Here is a 19138-nt window from a genome sequence, read left to right as displayed (position 1 = left end):
GTGTTTTACAAAAGAGCCTCTTTGACTTGAATTGGCAATTAAAATAAATCGTTCTTCACCACAGGTAGTTTAAGAGCTATCTTAACGAAGAACGGTAAACCATAGACGTGACACACGGAACTTAATAAAAACGCTGTCGTTTTGCGTACTCGGAACTTATTATGGTTGCACAAGCGATTTACCCCCTTTGAGTTCGTCCGCCAATCCGGAGTGGGAGCGTGCGAGTTTGAGCTTGTGTGAGAGGCCTGGGCGGGCCTCCTGCTTGAAGAGTGGAGCTTCCCGTCACTCAACGCCGGGGGCGGGCATAGTGCAGGCTCACACACTCGGCGCTCTGGCTCACACAGACGCTACTCTGTGGCATCTCGAGTTCCCTCTAGCTCCGCCTTGGAGGACTATACTCGTTTTCTTTTTGGTTTTGAGGCCCAGCTACCTCGGCTAAGCTGGAAGGAAGATGGCGGCAGCTGTGCGACAGGATTTGGCCCAGCTCATGAATTCGAGCGGCTCTCATAAAGACCTGGCAGGGAAGTGAGTATTTCCCAGGGCTGTGGGAAGGGGCGGAGAGGGAAGCCACAGACTTGTTCTCCTTGGGATGGAGACTGCTTTCGGATGTGTGGTTAGTAGCCGGCCTGCGGATCAAGGGGGCGGGCCTGAGGTCGGTTGTGGAGGCAAATGTTGGAAGCAGCAGAAAGCTGGATGGAACCTTGTGCAGGGAGCCCTTCAGGCCATAGAGCTGGGGGGATTGGCAACTTGTTCAGCCCCGATAGCATTCTTACTTGACTTTTAAGATTCTGGAAGCACGGTCTGAGGGTCGACGGCCTTCTCTGCCGTCCCTGGTACCTCTTCCTATCGCTGGCTGGACTGACCAAATTCTGGCCAGCCTCTCTTTTTAATTGAGGGAAATTTATATTTTGGGACCACGATGCATAATTTTTCAGGGAGATAGTTTCTTCAGGTTGTTGGGGTTTGAGGAGGTATGGCCGCTATCACGTCCAGTACCACTTGGACCATGTACCACATGGTCCAGTACCATTTGGACCATGTTCTGTGGGCCCTTGTGTTTTGGGTCCTCTTTCTCCACCACCAACTCGGAAGAGGGCACCTGGGCACATGTCCTCATAATATGGGTCAGGATGTGTAGAATAGTGATGTTTGCGGGAGTCTGGATTATCTGGCAATTTTGTTGTAATTTATGTAGAAGGCTTAGGTCCACTCCAAGATAAAATTGTGACATATGCCTGTGAACAGTGTTGATCATAGGTGGATACAGATATTGTCTGTTTCTCTTTGTAGGTTTTACAGCGCTGTTCTTTTATAATGAACATACATTCTATTTACAGTATGCTTCTCAATTGATCCCAATATTTCACCCTGACAGTTAAGATTACTTTGATCTCTATTAATGGGATACACCTGCTCTTACATTGAAACCCTGTGTTTTATATAGGCTGTTTTTCCTTTTCTTTGGTGGTAAATGTAAGCTACTTTTATCAGTGAGAAATTTTGCATGTATCTTGGTCTTTACTTCCTGCAGCAATTTCCCTTTCAGGAAAATGGGGATAATCAGAGGACTTATTCTTGACTGGGACAAAATGAGTAGGTGTGTGTACATGCACTTATATCACACTTACACCATATTTCCCCATATATAAGACACTCTCATGTATAAGATGCCCCTTAATTTTGGGGCCCAAAATTTGAAAAAAAAAAGTATTACATAAAGTTATTGAACTCAAGTTTTATTCATCATAAAATTCATACCACTCTTCATCACTGTCAAAACTCCCATCCATTAGCTTGTTCTCATCTGTGTCTGATGACGAATCACCGTCTGTCTTCATATATTACCTCGTCCTCAGTTCCACCTATGCCTTTTGAAATGCCACAACCACTGTATAAGATGCACCCAGTTCTTAGACCCTAAATTTTTCAAAAAAGGGTGCATCTTATACATGGGGAAATACGGTACATCACTTAAAACAGTACATAACTCTTCGAGCATTAGATTATCTTTGTTACTATTATTGCTATTAAACAGTTATAACTTCATATTGAATTATTCTGTGGGTTGGAAATAAGTTGAATATGTCTTCATGGCACAACGCTTATTGCATGTATATTTTATAGCTTTGGATGAAAGTAAAACTAATATTTCCCCTCATGCTTGCTTTCCTTTATGTTTTGTTGAAGAAAATAAGTGCATTAGTTATCAGAAGAGATGTAGTTTTCATGTATTTTCAGATATTTGAAACTCAAGCATTTACTTCCTTAGCTCTGAATTGCAGATAAGCAACAGTTCCTATATTGAGTGCATCAGTTATTTATTGCTGTGTAACCAACCAAACAGTGATGTAAAACAACTACTATTTTTCAAGATTCTTTAGGTTAACTGGGCTGTTTTTCTGGTCTTGTTTGGGCTCACTGGTGCAATTAGCTGACAGCTCAGCTGGGGCTGGTGGGCTAAAATGGACACCCATACATCTCTGGCTGTTGGCTGGGCCTCTCTCGCAACACATGGTCTCTTATTAAATAGTTTAGCTGAGGCGTCCTTATAGGACCAAGAGGCTGGAAGACCTCTTAAGACTAGACTTGGAAGTCTCACAACATTAGTTCTCAAGTACTGGTCAAAGTAAGTCACAAGACCATCCCAGATTCAACGGGAGGGGAAATGAGTTTACTATTTTTTTTTGGGGGGGGGAGAGAAGTGGCCAAGTTACATTTCCAAAGCACAGGGTCAGAGGGAGGTATAATTTACTGGAGGCCATTACTGTACCAGTCTACCCCATGGGGTTATTGTGAAGATTGAGTGAAATAATGTGCTTGGTAACTGGTAGCCAGTGCTTTCTGAAGAAAGTTTTGGCCTTGCCTGCAGGTATGTATCTGGTCCTATCTGAGCAAGAATGTGTCAGGATGTTTATTTTCATACCAAAGCAGTTCCTCTAGCTATATGTTTCATGAGAGAACATTCTTGAACTATATCAGTAATGTTTGGGGTTTACATTAGGAGCTAAGTCACAAAGGGTTTCATATTAAGGAATGATGAAGAAAATATTTCTAAAATACAGATACTGTGAGTTCCCAGCAATTAACAGGCTATCTATAACAGAGTAATCATTCAAAAAAATATAGATTGATTCCATGAATGCTAGAAAGGTACAGAGCTTAAATTTGAATCCAAGTTTGTCTACTCTAAAAAGCACATTTTTAACCTATACTGTTTTTCCAAAACTTCAATTGAAAATGCTTTCCTATAACTATGAATTAACACAGCAGTGTAAAATTGATATAATTGGCCATATGAAAAGCATTTTTGCAAATTTTGTACACTGCTTTTGTACATACATGCACTGTTTGTTTTCTCATAAAGCTTTAGAAGAGGAGGAGCTGCTTTAAAGGGAACATAAGTAGATAGCTGTTGTGATAGCCTGCCTTATCCAGTTAGCTAAAATCTACTTGGTTTTTCAAAATTAGTTCAGATGTTCTTTCTTTCTAAAGCCTTCCTTGAACAATTACCAATATACACTTATACCCATACACACACACAACTTGGTTAGTTGCTCTTCTTATGGCCAGTGACATCCTATATACTTTTTTACCTCTACCATAGAGCTTGGATTTTAGATATTTGTTGAGTTAATCCTATAGAAATAGAACCATTTATGTTTTTCTTTTCTTTCCAGTTCTGAGGTATGGATAGTACCAAGGAAAAAGAAAATAGATTCTGCTGTCTTACAGAGGTAGACTTTGGATTAGATTAGACTAGAACTCTTAAAATATGGCGGACACTCACACACACACAAAACCACCCACCGACCCAAAGGATAGACTGTATAAGCTTAAACGCCTCTTCTAATTCAGGTATCTGGTTCTTTGTTATTCCCGTACCCAACAGTTTTAGTGGTTCCATCTCAAGAGTGAAGTTCCCTGACTTCTAGTGTTTACTCCGTGCCAAGTGCAACTTTACTTACATTTTTATTTTTATTTAGAAATTTTTTTACTTATCTTTTGATTGTTTTAAGAAGGAGAAGAAGAGAGAGACATCAATTTGTTGTTACATTTATTTATGCATTCATTGGTTGATTCTTATATGTGTCCTGACCAGGGATAGAACCCATAACCTTGGCATATCGGGACAACTCTCTAAGCAACTAAGCTACCTGGCCATGCTATTTACATATTGAATAACCCTTAGAAAGTAATATTATTTATATTACATATGAGAAAACTGAAGTGCAGAGGTGAAATACCTTGCCCCAGGGTCACACAGCTAGTGGCAAAGCCCTTACCTCCAAATACATCTACTTTTTGGCCTATATTGTTTTTATCTAACTAGACTACATTTCAGATAGTGAAAAAAATTTTTTTTGTCTAGAATGCCTGTCTTACCCGTATTTGTTTCCACTTAGCAAAAAGTTGAAATATTTAGAATGCTTAAAGATCAACCTCATTGGGAAATCGTTTCTCCTAAAAAATTATTAACACCTGTTTTTAAGATTGTCTTTATTTTTCTTTTAATTTTTGGAATTTTTATTATAATATGTCTCTCTGGATTTGTTTTTACTCATCTGTGTTAGATAGTTGATTTTTTTGTATTTTCTGAAGTTGGAAACGGGGAGGAAGTCAGACAGACTCCCGTATGTGCCTGACTGGGATCCACCGGGCATGCTCACCAGGGGGCGATGCTCTGCCCATCTGGGGCATTGCTCTGTTGCAACCAGAGCCATTCTAGCGCCTGAGGCAGAGGCCACAGAGCCATCCTCAGCGCCCAGGCCATCTTTGCTCCAATGGAGCCTTGGCTGCGGGAGGGGAAGAGAGAGACAGAGAGGAAGGAGAGGGGGAGGGGTGGAGAAGCAGCTGAGCGCTTCTCCTGTGTGCCCTGGCCGGGAATTGAACCCGGGACTCCTGCACGCCAGGCTGACGCTCTATCACTGAGCCAACCGGCCAGGGCCTATCTATGTTAGATAGTTTTTTTTGTGAAATAAACCTTGGTAAAACTTGGTGGCTTAAAACAATAATTGTGTTGGTTGGCAGTGTGGCTGGGACTAGCTGGATGGGTCTTATCTGCTCCACATGGCCTTGGTTCCACACGGGCTCCCACATGTTCCTTTAGTCAGCTGCTTGTCAAGTAGGCAGCTCTATTTCTGTGTGTTGGCTGGGACTGCGGAGGTGACTTAGCTACGCATTTCATTATTCAGTAGGTTAGCCTGGCCTTGTTCATGTGACAACAGAGATAAAAACACATGTAAGGCCTCTTGAGGTTTAGTTTGAGAACAGGTACTTCACTTCTACTGCATTCTATTGGTCATAACAGGCCCAGATCAAAGGGTGGGGAAATAATTTACCTTTTGATGTGAAGAGCTATAAGGTCACCTTGCAAAGGGACATAGATACAGACAGTAAAAGAATTGCAGCCTCTTTCTGTAAATGCTCCACTGTATTATCCTGGTTGAGCTTCATTTTATTTCTTGATTCAATAGATTGGATTCTTTCATTGTCCTAAGAAGTTTTCAGCTAAATTTTTTTTTAATTTGCCTCTGTTCCATTCTATTTCCTACTTTAGGACTCCATTGAAACCCCTATTAGGGTTCTGGATGACCTTGAATAATATTCTTGTGTGTCTGTGTAATACATAATTGAAGGAAATAATGGCTTATCTTTGAAGACATTTGACTTTAAATTCAAAACTACAACTTTCAAGCAAGAGTGGCACCTTGGATCTAGTACAGGGGTCCCCAAACTACAGCCTGCGGGCCACATGCGGCCCCCTGAGGCCATTTATCTGGCCACTGCCACACTTCCGGAAGGGGTACCTCTTTCATTGGTGATCAGTGAGAGGAGCACATTGACCATCTCATTAGCCAAAAGCAGGCCCATAGTTCCCATTGAAATACTAGTCAGTTTGTTGATTTAAATTTACTTGTTCTTTATTTTAAATATTGTATTTGTTCCCGTTTTGTTTTTTTACTTTAAAATAAGATATGTGCAATGTGCATAGGGATTTGTTCATAGTTTTTTTTATAGTCTGGCCCTCCAACGGTCTGAGGGACAGTGAACTGGCCCCCTGTGTAAAAAGTTTGGGGACCCCTGATCTAGTAACTTATAGATTCACTTTTCTTTATGATGGCTTTGAAAACTTAAAAGTTGTAGTACACTAAAGAAATATAGAAATGGCACCTTAGAACTGTAGATTGCCTTTTTAGTTTAAATTTAAAACAAAGTTTCAAGCAAAAATGGCACCTGAGATCCAGTAACTTACAATTTTTTAAAAATTGATTTGAGAGAGAGAGGGAAACATGATTTGTTGTTCTGCTTACTTACACATTCATTGGTTGATACTTGTGTGTTCCCTGACGGGGATTGAGTCCAAAACCTTGGCATATCAGGACGATGCTCTAACCATCTGAGCTACTTGGTTAGGGCCAATAACTTAAAATTATAGACACACTCTTTTTTGTCATGGACTAGAAATGTAAAAAGAAAATCTGTGGTGTATCATAAAAAAACTGGAAATGAGAGCACTGTGAAAGATACCAGAGTAGATAGACATGAATGAACATCAAAGTTAACAATATATAGTGACCTCTGAACGTTATTTTTATTTGGTATTGTTTTAGGTATCGTCAGATCCTGGATAAAGCTATTCAGTTATCTGGGGCAGAACAGCTAGAAGCTTTGAAAGCTTTTGTGGAAGCAAGTAAGTGGAATGAAAAGTCTGTTTGCTTTGTGTTGCTGAGTAGGACTTTAAAGTTTGCCTAAGCTTTGTTATATATCAAATGATCAATATGATTTCCAAGAGATTAAATGAAATATACAGGATGGGGCAAAAGTAGGTTTATAGTTATGAGTACGCAAAACACAGTTTATTCTTCTATGATTATTTATTAATTATTGTATTCTCCATATGAGCTATAAATCTACTTTTGCCCTACCCTTTTCATTGAAATTGATAGATTTATTTTAGAATTTAAACTATTTACAACTTGATTTTTTGTTGTTGTTGATATTTTTCTGAAGTGAGAAACAGGGAGGCAGAGAGACAGACTCCCTCATGCGCCTGACCAGGATCCACCTGGCATTCCCACCAGGGGGCGATGTTCTGCTCATCTGGGCTGCTGCTCTGTTGCAATCGGAGCCATTCTAGTGCCTGAGGCGGAGGCCATGGAGCCATCCTCAGCGTCCAGGGCCAACTTTGCTCCAGTGGAGCCTTGGCTGTGGGAGGGGAAGAGAGAGACAGAGAGGAAGAAGAGGGGGAAGGGTGGAGAAGCAGATTGGTGCTTCTCCTGTGTGCCCTGGCCAGGAATTGAACCCGGAACGTCCACATGCTGGGCGACACCCTACCGCTGAGCCAACCTACAACTTGATTTTTTGAAAATGAATTGTCTTTAGCGATAAATTTCCAGTTAAGATTTTGTATAGTTGTCAATAATAGTAACTGATGAGAGACAGTATAGCATTTTGACAAAGAAAGTAGTCTAGATTCAAATCCTAGTCTGCTATTTTATTAGCTGTATCATCTTGAGTAATTTATTCAACCTCGTTGTGCCTCCTTTCCTTGTCTGTAAAGTGAGGATATGATACATACCTGTAGTAGTGCTACAAGATTGAATGAGTTATTATATATACATAATTAAGTGCTTAGAATAGGACCTGGCATATAATAAGGGCTATATAAGTGTAAACTGTTCCTGATGTTAAGATCATTCTTTTTGAATAGGAACTAGAGTAGTAATCTCCATTCTTCAAGACACTTTCCCCCACATGACTTCAAACAGTTATCTTGAAACTTACTCAAAAGTCAAGTTGGAATTGGTACTGTGTTATCAATATCAATGATAGAAGGAAAAAAAAAGAAAAATAATATACAAAACAACAACAAAAAGCCCCCAATATTAATTATACTTGACAGTACTTTACAGTTTACAATGTGCTTTTACACATTATCCATCACAGGTTCCCTGAGACTACACAGTATAGATATAGATACCCTTGTATAATATATTGTAAAATTAGTCTCAAGAGTAAGTGACTCTTTTTCCCAAGGAAATTTAGTCAGTGGCAGAGCACAAACTGGAAACTAGCTTTTCTGTGATCTATAGTCTTTACTTGTATTTCCCTGAGAAGTGCTAGTTTGTATAGTAATTTCTAACAGTTATGTATCTATTGATGCTAGTAATGCAACTTTTTAGTCACAACCAGTATTTAATAATGAATTCCAATGAATGTATTATAGACTGATTAATTACATGGTCTGTAAGTTATTGCCTCAAAATTAGAGCCCACAATATGAAAGGAACTGGCAGTGATTTCAGAAGAACCTTTTTTTTTTCCCAAGTGAGAGGAGGGGAGATAAAGAGACAGACTCCCGTATGCACCCAGGCCGGGATCCACCCAGCAACCCCCTCTCTGGGGCTGATGCTTTGTCTATCTGGGGCCCATGCTCACAACTGAGCTATTTTTAGTGCCTGAGCAGGAGGTTCCACAGAGCCATCCTCAGCATCCTGGCTGATGTGCTCTAATTAATTGAGCCACGGCTGCAGGAGAGGAAGAGAGAGAGAGAGAGAAAGAGAAAGGAGGAGGGAAGAGGAAGATGGTGGCTTCTCCTGTGTGTCCTGATCAGGAGTTGAATCCAGGACATCAACACGCTGGGCTGATGCTTTAACACTGAGCCAACCAGCCAGGGCCAGAAGAATTTTTAAGACTGGTTTTATTGAGAACACTGCACCGTAGTAGCAAAAGAATAGTGCTTTTGGTAAACTTTGACTTTTACGTAAACTCTGAATCCAAAGAACTGCCAACAAAAACCTTCTTTTGTTAAATCATTTATATCAACTGCATAGTTTTTGGACTATCATTTATCTTCACAGTAACTGCTGACTTAATACAGATTATGTAACCTGACCAGGCGGTGGTGCAGTGAATAGAGTGTTGGACTGGGATGTGAAGGACCCAGGTTTGAAACCCTGAGGTCGCTGGCTTGAGCACGGGCTCACCAGCTTGAGTGCCGCGTCACTGACTTGAGTATGGGGATCATAGACGTGACCCCATGGTCACTGTCTTGAGCCTAAAGGTCACTGGCTTGAAGCCCAAGGTCACTAGCCTGAGCACGGGGTTACTCGCTCTACTGTAGCCCCCCTGGTCAAGACACATATAAGAAAGCAATCAATGAACAACTAAAGTGCCGCAAGGAAGAATTGATGCTTCTCATCTTTCTCCCTTCCTGTCTGTCTGTCCCAATCCATCCCTCTCTCTGACTCACTTGGTCTCTGTCCCTGTCTGTCCTTCTCTCTGACTCACTCTCTGTCTCTGTCAAAAAAAGAAAAGAAAAAGTTTATCTAAGCAGTGGTTGGTTCACAAGCATAATGCATTTAAAAATATGATAGTATTATTAATAACATTTGTTGAGTGCTATGTGCCAGGTATTGTTCAAAGTGCTTTATGTATATTGCATTTAAACTTCACAACAATCTTACCCACATTTTACAGATGAGGAAACAGAAGCATAGAGGCTTTTTTCTGAGGTTATGTTATCAGGAGTGGTGGAAGCAGTGTGGCTCCTTTCATCCTTAATCACATACTATAATAACCTCTTAGCTATTTATAAATAAAAGTCATAAAATATGTCACTATATCTAGTGCTGACCTAAGTTGTTTTTTTTAATACTTTAAAATTTTTTTGTTGATTTAAGGAGAGAAGAAGGGAGAGGAGGGAGAGAAAGAGAGAGTGACATCAATTTGTTGTTCTACTTACTTATGTATTCATTGGTTGGTTATTGTATATGCCCTGAGCAGGAATTGGATTTACAGCCTTGGCATATTGGGATGGTGCTCTTATCATCTGAGCCACCTGGCCAGGGCTTTAAATTCTTATTGGAAAGTATAAGTGATAGTAACTGTCAGTACTTGCTTTATTTAAATTTTATGAAAATTATTTCACTATTTTTTTAACTCCTTTTTGTAGCTAGGTGCGATATAAGGACGTAGATAAAAATATAGGTGTTTGTATGCCTTTACTTTGTATATAAATAAAGAAGAGAAAAAACTAATGTAAAATTTTCAATTGTTAAAAGTTTTTTCAACTGTTTCTATTTCTTAGAAAAGTTATGGTAGTTTTACTATTTTGGTGAAGTCATGTAATCAAATAATTCAGGATAAGGGAAACTTATTCCCTAATATAAGATGATAGGGGTGTGAAAATCTAGAAATAATGCATTGTAGGTTTTACTAATATATATTGTTTTTAGTATTAATTTTAGGTGAAGATTGATTGCTTAATAAAAAAATTATAAATTCCTTGTTTTCTTATCTCTTTTGTTTTTGACAAGTGGTAAATGAGAATGTCAGCCTCGTGATCTCTCGACAGTTGCTGACTGATTTCTGCACGCATCTCCCTAACTTGCCTGATAGTACAGCCAAAGAAATCTATCATTTCACCTTGGAAAAGATCCAGCCTAGAGTCATTTCATTTGAGGAGCAGGTAAAAATCTAGAGCAGGGTTTTTTGAACTTGAGATTGTAGCAGTTATTTTGAGAGATATTATTACATTTAAAGGAAATAAATCATTAAAGTTCATTTGTCAAAACTTTGCTAAACAGCATTTTATAATACATAATAAGATGTTGGGATATTGTCACTCTAGCTGATATTTGCTTATTTATTACAATTTGATTTTATGTATCAAACATTGCTCTTTAGACAGCTTTTAAAAAAATCAGTTAAGTTGTTAGTTATGCTGAAAATGTAGGAAAATTCCAGTATGTTGTTTACTATTTTGATAGTCTATGAATACAAAATTCATAGAAAAATTTGGGTGGTCTAGATAAACTTTTACTATTTATACTTGCCAGCTTGATATGTTGAATGAGAGCATGGTAGCAATAGATAAACTTATTTATTTACTTTAATTACTTAACTCATAGCAGTTGATATAATATGTATACCTATTATTTCAGGTTGCTTCTATAAGACAGCATCTTGCATCCATATATGAGAAAGAAGAAGACTGGAGAAATGCAGCCCAAGTGTTGGTGGGAATTCCTTTGGAAACAGGACAAAAGTATAGTAAATAGTGGATACACACACACACAATACATATAAAGGATACATATAATTGTTCGCTTATGTTTTTCTTACATTCTAGTGTTGGAAACAGGTAATAAACAATTTAATAAATAAGTAAACTAGAATAAATCAGTATGTTAGAAGGTGATAAGGGAGAAAAGAAGAGTCAGGGGCAAAGTTGGGAACAGGTTGTATCATTAAATAGGGTGATTGGGCCCTGGCCGGTTGGCTCAGTGGTAGAGCGTCGGCCTGGCGTGCAGAAGTCCCGGGTTCGATTCCCGGCCAGAGCACACAGGAGAAGCGCCCATCTGCTTCTCCACCCCTCCCCCTCTCCTTCCTCTCTGTCTCTCTCTTCCCCTCCCGCAGCCGAGGCTCCATTGGAGCAAAGATGGCCTGGGCACTGGGGATGGCTCCTTGGCCTCTGCCCCAGGCGCTAGAGTGGCTCTGGTCGCAACAGAGTGACACCCCGGAGGGGCAGAGCATCGCCCCCTGGTGGGCAGAGCATCGCCCCCTGGTGGGCGTGCCGGGTGGATCCTGGTTGGGCGCATGTGGGAGTCTGTCTGACTGTCTCTCCTCGTTTCCAGCTTCAGAAAAAAAAAAAAAAATAAAATAAAAAAATAAATAAATAGGGTGATTGGAGTGGTGGAATGCTCCTGACACCATCTTCTTAGACTTTTGAAGGAGTTAAGGGAGTGGCTGTCAGCTCTCTGAAGGAAAAGTATTAGTAGATTCTCTTAGAGAGGATGGTTCCTGCAAAGGCCCTAAAATGGGAGCATGCTTGGAGTGTTTTAAGAAGAGCAGGCAGACTGTTGTGGTGGAATGGAGTGAGCAAAGGGAAGAGTGATAGGATGAGTCAGGGAGTCCTGGGGTCTTTTTTTTTTTTTTTTGTATATTTCCAAAGTTAGAAGTGGGGAGGCAGGCAGACAGATTCCCGCATGCGCCTGACCGGGATCCACCTGGCACGCCCACCGGGAGGCAATGCTCTGCCCATCTGGGGTGTTGCTCTGTTGCAACCAGAGCCATTCTAGGTCCTGGGGTGGAGGCCATGGAGCCGTCCTCAGCACCCTGGCCAACTTTGCTCCAATGGAGCCTTGGCTGTGGGAGGGGAAGAGACAGAGAGGAAGGAGGGGGGAGGGGTGGAGAAGCAGATGGGCACTTCTCCTGTATGCCCTGACCGGGAATTGAACCCCGGGACTTCCACACACCGGCATGACACTTTACCACTGAGCCAACCAGCCGGGTCTTTAAGCTATTGCAAGGCCTTTAGCTTTTCTTTGAGTGAAATGAGGGCGAGACATTGGAACATTTTTTACAGAAGACTGACATGATCTGACTTAAATTTTTAAAACTCATTCTGACTACTTAGTTGAGAATTAACTAGGCATGCAGTGATAGAAGTAGAGCCATTAGGTGGCCTTTTGCACTATTGCAGATGAAATGGAGATTGTGAGAAATGTTGGATTCTGGATATGTTTTTAAGGTAAAGCTAAGGATTTCCTGGTTGCTGGATATGGTGTTTAAGAAAAAGAAACAAGATAAGTTCAGATTTTTGGTCTGAACAGCTGGAAAAATGGAGTTGCCATTTACTCTGTGGTGAAGAACAGGTTTTGAGGGAAGATCAGTAGTTCTATTTTGGACATGTGATAATCAAATGGAAATATCTAGTAGGGAGTTGATGGTATTAGTCTGGAGTTTAGGAGAGAGGTCTGGGCTAGAGATACACATTTGGGAGTCATTGATATACAGATGGAATTTAAAGCCATTACATGGATGGGGAAGAGGACCAACTACTGAGGCCTTGAGCACTCCAAATGAAGAGGTCGGGCAGGAGGAAGATGTAGCAAATGAAGGGTATCCACTGAGGTAAGAAGAAAACCAGCAGAAAGCAGAGTGTCAGTGTGGTGTCCTACAGACCGGATGAGGAAATTGTATTGAGAAGAGGCAGGAGTCCATCTGTGGTCTTCATAGGTCAAGTAAGATGTGAGGGTTAACTGTAGGATTTGGTAATGTGGAGGCCATTGGCTATCTTGACAAAAGCTGTTTTGGTGAACTGGTGAGAGTGAAAGACTAAAGTTGTTTAAAAAGAGAATGGGAAGAGAGAAACGAGATGGTGAGCAATTGTCAGAGGTGACTCTTTGGGGAAGTTTTCACAAGGGGAAGAGAAATAAGGTAGAAGATGATAGCAGAGGTTAGGTAAAGAGATTATTTTTACTTTTATGATCCGGTGGAAGGCAAAAGTGTGACCTAGGAGAGTGGTGGAAAGTATTCTTACAGGGCAGACACGAGGGGAAGGAATCTGTGGACGGTTAGGTTTTAGATAGGAGCACAGATACTTCATCTTGGCACTGTTTCTCAGCCTTGGCACTGTGGGGATTTTAGATTGATTCTTTGTTGTGTAGGCCTTTCTGTGTATTGTAGGATGTTTAGCAGCATAACAGGCCTTTACTCACTAGATGCCAGTAGCACCACTACTCCACTTGTGACCACCAAAAATGTCTGTAGACATTGCTGCAGGTCCTGTGGTGGGCAGAGTAGCCCCCGTGATCTGTGGGATGTTGGTGCAGGTATCAATGATGTGGTAGTGAAGTGTGTGCAACCACTCTTTTTAAAAAAATTTTTTTTATTTATTGATTGATTTATGCAAGAGAGGAAGAAAAAGAAACTTGGATTGTTGTTCCACTTATTTATGCATTTACTGTTGTTTCTTTTATGTGCCCCGACTGGGGGTCAAACCTGCAGCTTTGGTGGGTGTAACGGGATAATGCTCTAAACACTGAGCTAACTGGCGAGGGTGCAGTTACTCTTTGATTGCTTCAGTATTTTTAGTGAGGTTTGGTTCAGGGGGGGTGGGAGTTGTGAAATTGAGGAGAGAAGAACATGAGAAAAAATTGTTTAGGAGAGTGGGACAGTGAATGGACTAAGGATGTGTAGTAGAGTTGGAAGCATTAAGGGCTCATTTGAAGATTGTAGTGATTAAAATGAGATCATTCAGATTGGTTGGACATTTTTCTCCATCAGAGTTCAGCTTCATGGTTGCAGAAAGGATTGAGTGAACTGTTAGGTTTAATTATGATTCTGTCCACGTATGGCAGCATGAAAGAGGCAGGGGAGATGAGTGCTATGCAATTCAATGATTATGATTGACCAAAAGACTTGAGCTAGGTAAGGAGGGAAGTGAGGCCTTTAAGGGGAAGAAGACCCCTTAATACAGTGGTTCTCAAACTTTTTTGAAGTTGGGGCACATTTAAAATCCTACTAATAATTGTAGGTGCACTATATACAAATTTCTGAGAAATACAATAATTAAGTCAAATATTAAAGAAAAAAAATATAAAGTCCAAGCATGCTTTTATGGTAATTAAACGAAATAAATATGACAAAATTAAATTTATTCTGACATTAAAAACCATTTTTATGTTACATTTTTTGAGTTATACTTTTTAGAATTTGTAAAAAAGGTTAAAAAACAAAGACAACTTATCTTTATATATATATATATATATATATATATATATATATATATATATACACATTCTTAGTAAGATTTAGTAAATTCGGCAGGTCCTAGGATGAATGTGTTAAGTTTTTTCATTCTTGTGTTTATGAGAAATATGAGTCTGATGTGTCCTAGTGATTTCTTTGATGTTTGGGCATATATTTGAGAGGCAAACTCTCATTTCCTGGTCAATACATTGAAGAATTCCTCTCTTTTTACTTTTAATTGTGTTGAGAGTAGAAAATCCTAATTCACATAAATAGAATGTTGAAAATTATAGTAAAAGCCTGACCAGGCGGTGGCGTAGTGGATAGAGCATCAGACTGGGATGTGGAAGACCCAGGTTCGAGACCCCGAGGCCTCCAGCTTGAGCGAGGGCTCATCTGGTTTGAGCAAAAGCTCACCAGCTTGAGCCCAAGGTCGGTGGCTCGAGCAAGGGGTTACTCGGTCTGCTGAAGGCCCGTGGTCAAGGCACATATGAGAAAGCAATCATTGAACAATTAAGGTGTTGCAATGCGCAATGAAAAACTAATGATTGATGCTTCTTATCTCTCTGTTCCTGTCTGTCCGTCCCTGTCTGTCCCTCTCTCTGACTCTCTCTCTCTGTCTCTTTAAAAAAAAAAAAAATTGTAATAAAATGTTCAAAGCTTTTTTTAGATATTGCCACATATTCTTCTTTTATAGAAATCCAAAAGGCTTCAAGAGACAATTCCTAATGTTTAATCATCAATCCAAAACCCCCACCATACATACCATTTTAACTTTACACCAAAGAAAGGATAGAAAAAACTTGCCCCCAGTCTTTCTGGGGAACATGGGGGGTAGTGTAAACAATCCAGCACCACAGCTTAACAGCCTTTTGCAACCTAATCAGGCAAGTGAGGTTGGGGGTTGGGCAGACTGTCAACTTACAGTCAATATCCCACACCTCTGTCCCCTAAAAATCTAAACTCCAAAAATCCTGTTGGTTTTTGGTCCCCAACAGGCACATATTTCTCTGGAATACCATAGGGTGCACCTGGAAATCTAAGTGGTGCACACTTTGAGAACCACTGCCTTAATAGGATCAGGTATTTGGAGGTCACAATGGGTTCAGTGGATTGTGGAGTTTGGGATAGTAGAGAAAGATACAGTGCTAGAGGCGGAAAAATAATTATAAAAAATCAAGATGACAGTTTGTAACTCTTATTTAACCAATCTTACCTTTTTAAAATTTTTATTTGATTTTTATTTTTCCTTTTAGAGGAAGGAAGAGAGATGAGAAACATTAACTTCTAGTTGTGTTACATTAGTTGTTCACTGATTGCTTCTCATACATGCCTTGACCTGGGGGTTCCAGGTGAGCCAGTAACTCCTTGCTCAAACTGATGACCTTGAGATTTCGAACCTGGGCCCTCATTGTCCCAGGTCAACGTTCTGCTTGATATATATTTAAAAAAAAAAAGCAAACCCAGCATTTATAGTTCTTTATGAATACCCATCTAAATTGTGTTGTACAAGAAGGATGAAAGGTGTGAGACTCTTGGTTGAATTATTAAACACATTTCCCCTTTCAGTTGGCAGTTGGCAAATATAAAAGTACCAATTTGTGGATGACTTAAAAAATATTTTCAGCTGCTTGTCTACTCTTTTACCAGGTGAATGAGGGATTTTTTTGGGTTTCTATTAATATCTGTCATGATAAGGCTGATACTACTGCAGGCATCTTGCCTTTTGCGTATTTATGAAATTGTTAGACAGTAATGCTCTTTGAGAAAGTAGCCAGTATATGAAAAAGCCTTCATATGTAGATGTTGAATTTTGCTTTTTAAGGCTTCTTGTTAATTCTGTTTTTCTTTTATAGTTTGAGAAGGCAGGGCTTTCTTAGTTGTTTTGGTCTTATTCTGTCTGGAGTATTTTCTCCCTTGCACAGAGCAGTTGATTTATTTTCACTGGTAGTTGAAATAAATAGAAAATTAGATATTGTTCTTTGCAGTGGTGGTAATGATAATTTTTATAGCACTGTAATATTGTGAGGATACCAAAGAACTGAAAATTTAGTTCTTTAAATAAGTTAAATTAAAATAAAAGTAGTTACAAGTTGAATTTAGATGAATGATTAAGAACTTTAAAAAAATGTTTTATTCTGATTATGAAAGTAATAGATATAATAATAGATACATTGGCATAAAATTGAAATATTCAAAAAGGTATACTATTTATATCAGTTTATGTAAATTTGAGTTGTGAATGGAAATAATGCAGTACAAAATACTAATATGTGACATATGGAAAAAATTTGAATTACTATTAGATGTTTTTTAAGTAAAGATTAATTTTAGATCTGGGGCCAAGTCAGTTATAAACTCTGTTCTTGCCACATGGTGGCACCACTTTTGCTGGTAAATAGGATTAATTTTTTCTCTGAGGATTAATCTTGAATTATATGATTTTTGGGTTATATAGGGTCTTCAGTTATACATTTCTTGCATAAAATTTGACCACTTGCATAAAGAAGAAATGAAAACCACTTGTGATTTCACCACCCAGAGATAATTATGATTATCTTGATATGTGTATGTAGAAATAATTATTTCTTTTTTTTTAGAGAGAGAGAAGGACAGATAGGAAGAGAGAGCATCAACTCATAGTTGCGGCATCTTTGTTATTCATTGATTGCTTTCTCATATGTGCCTTCAATGGAGGGCTGCCCCAGAGCAAGAGACCCCTTTCTCAGGAGACCTTGGGCTTCAAGCCAGCAACCTTTGGGCTCAAGCCAGTGACCCTGGGGTCATGTCTATGATCCTATGCTCAAGCTGACGACCCTGCGCTCCAGCTGGTGAGCCCATGCTCAAGCAGGATGAGCCCAGGCTAAAGCTGGTGACCTTCGGGTTTTGAACCTGGGTCCTCAGTATCCCAGGCTGATGCTATGTCCACTGTGCCAACACCTGGTCAGCCTAGAAATACATTTTTTAAACATTTATTTATTGGTTGATTTTAGAGAGAGAGGAAGGAAAAGAGAGGAGAGAGAGAGAGAAACAGTGATTTGCTGTTCCACTTAGTCATGTATTCATTGTTTGATTCTTGTATGTGCTTTGTTTATCAAACTTGCAATCTTGGTGAATTGGGGTGACACTTTAACCAACTGAGCTAACAGCCAGGGCGTAGAAATACATTTTAATGGTGTTTTGTGTACTGTTTTATCCAAGTTTTTCACTTAGCAAAAATACATGATGACTATTATTACATAGTAATTATTATAATAATGGTGTAGCATTATACCATCTTTATGTACCTACCACAACTCAATTGAATACCATAAATATAATTGGAGCTTTCCATTTTTTTCCTATAACAGGTATTTATGGGTAATTTTACAAATGAATATCTTTGTACATACATGTATACACATGTCCATGATTATTCAGATTTATTTTCTAGAGGTAAAATACAGGATGTGGCAAAAGTAGGTTTGTAGTTGTTCATGTGGAAAATAATGCAGTAATTAATAATAATATAAGAATAAACTCTGTTTCATGTACTCCCAACTATAAACCTACCTTTGCCCCTCACTGTATAGTGGGTAAAGAGTATATGCAATTTAAAGCAGTCAAAGGATGGTTGGAAAACACATTGCCAATTATTTTTCCATGATGGTTATACTTAATTATCATCCCACCAGTAGTTTATGATAAATCCCTGAACTGGGCAATTTGTCTTTTAAGATCTTTGATTTGTGAAATTATCTGAGAATTAAAAGAAGCTAAAGTATAATGTGAACAATGATGGTAAAAATAATGAAAATTCAGTAAAACTTATTTTGGAAATATTTCTTAGCTTTTCTATAATATAGTAAAAAGTTTGATTCCATTATATTAGCACAATATATATATAAGGAAAAAAATAAGATTTTCTACCAGTCTTAATAATATTTTTGATAAAATAATTAGTCATTCTGTGTTTTTCTATTATATCCTAGACAGTACAATGTGGATTATAAACTGGAGACGTACCTGAAGATTGCTAGGCTATATCTAGAGGATGATGATCCAGTCCAGGCAGAGGCTTACATAAATCGAGCATCATTGCTTCAGAATGAATCAACCAACGAACAGTTACAGATACATTATAAGGTAAACAGATGAACTGATTTGGAATTAATTTTCTGTTAGAGAATCCTACTATACTAAGGTGCTCCAGAACATGATAAATGCTATTATATATTAGAAATTCTTTTTAAAAAATTTTTTGCATTTGAGTCTTAATTTTCCCCCCAATTGAAACCTTTTCCCTCCTGTAGGTATGCTACGCCCGTGTTCTTGATTATAGAAGAAAATTCATTGAAGCTGCGCAAAGGTACAATGAGCTCTCTTACAAGACGATAGTGCACGAAAGTGAAAGACTAGAGGCCTTAAAACATGCTTTGCACTGTACCATCTTAGCCTCAGCAGGTAAACCTGTCATTTATGCTTTAGTCAATAGTCCATTTGTTTAATGTTTTAGGTTTATTACTACTAGAGGATTTAGTAAGGGGATGTCTTATTAATACAGTTATGGTATACTAGAAAACCCGGCGGTCATACTAAATGACCGCTGTTCTAGATATTA

The 19138-nt window shown here is 39.0% G+C and overlaps 1 protein-coding gene across 2 annotated transcripts in view; it reads left to right on the top strand.

The window, feature by feature from the left end:
* Positions 1 to 304: 304 nt before the first annotated feature.
* The window catches only part of COPS4 (COP9 signalosome subunit 4), a 32231-nt gene continuing 13397 nt past the window's right edge, over positions 305 to 19138 (top strand). The window contains exons 1-6 of one of the 2 annotated variants that reach the window (XM_066232521.1): positions 305 to 525; positions 6612 to 6691; positions 10320 to 10471; positions 10947 to 11050; positions 18510 to 18663; positions 18831 to 18981. In XM_066232521.1, coding sequence (XP_066088618.1) covers positions 452 to 525; positions 6612 to 6691; positions 10320 to 10471; positions 10947 to 11050; positions 18510 to 18663; positions 18831 to 18981 — 715 coding nt within the window. In that variant the 5' untranslated portion in view covers positions 305 to 451. The remainder of the gene's footprint in view (positions 526 to 6611; positions 6692 to 10319; positions 10472 to 10946; positions 11051 to 18509; positions 18664 to 18830; positions 18982 to 19138) is intronic. The other variant, XM_066232519.1, reaches the window with a different exon arrangement.

Source organism: Saccopteryx bilineata, chromosome 5 (genome assembly GCF_036850765.1).
Source record: "Saccopteryx bilineata isolate mSacBil1 chromosome 5, mSacBil1_pri_phased_curated, whole genome shotgun sequence".
Classification (NCBI taxonomy): domain Eukaryota; kingdom Metazoa; phylum Chordata; class Mammalia; order Chiroptera; family Emballonuridae; genus Saccopteryx; species Saccopteryx bilineata.
This window is presented reverse-complemented; position numbering and strand designations above follow the sequence as displayed.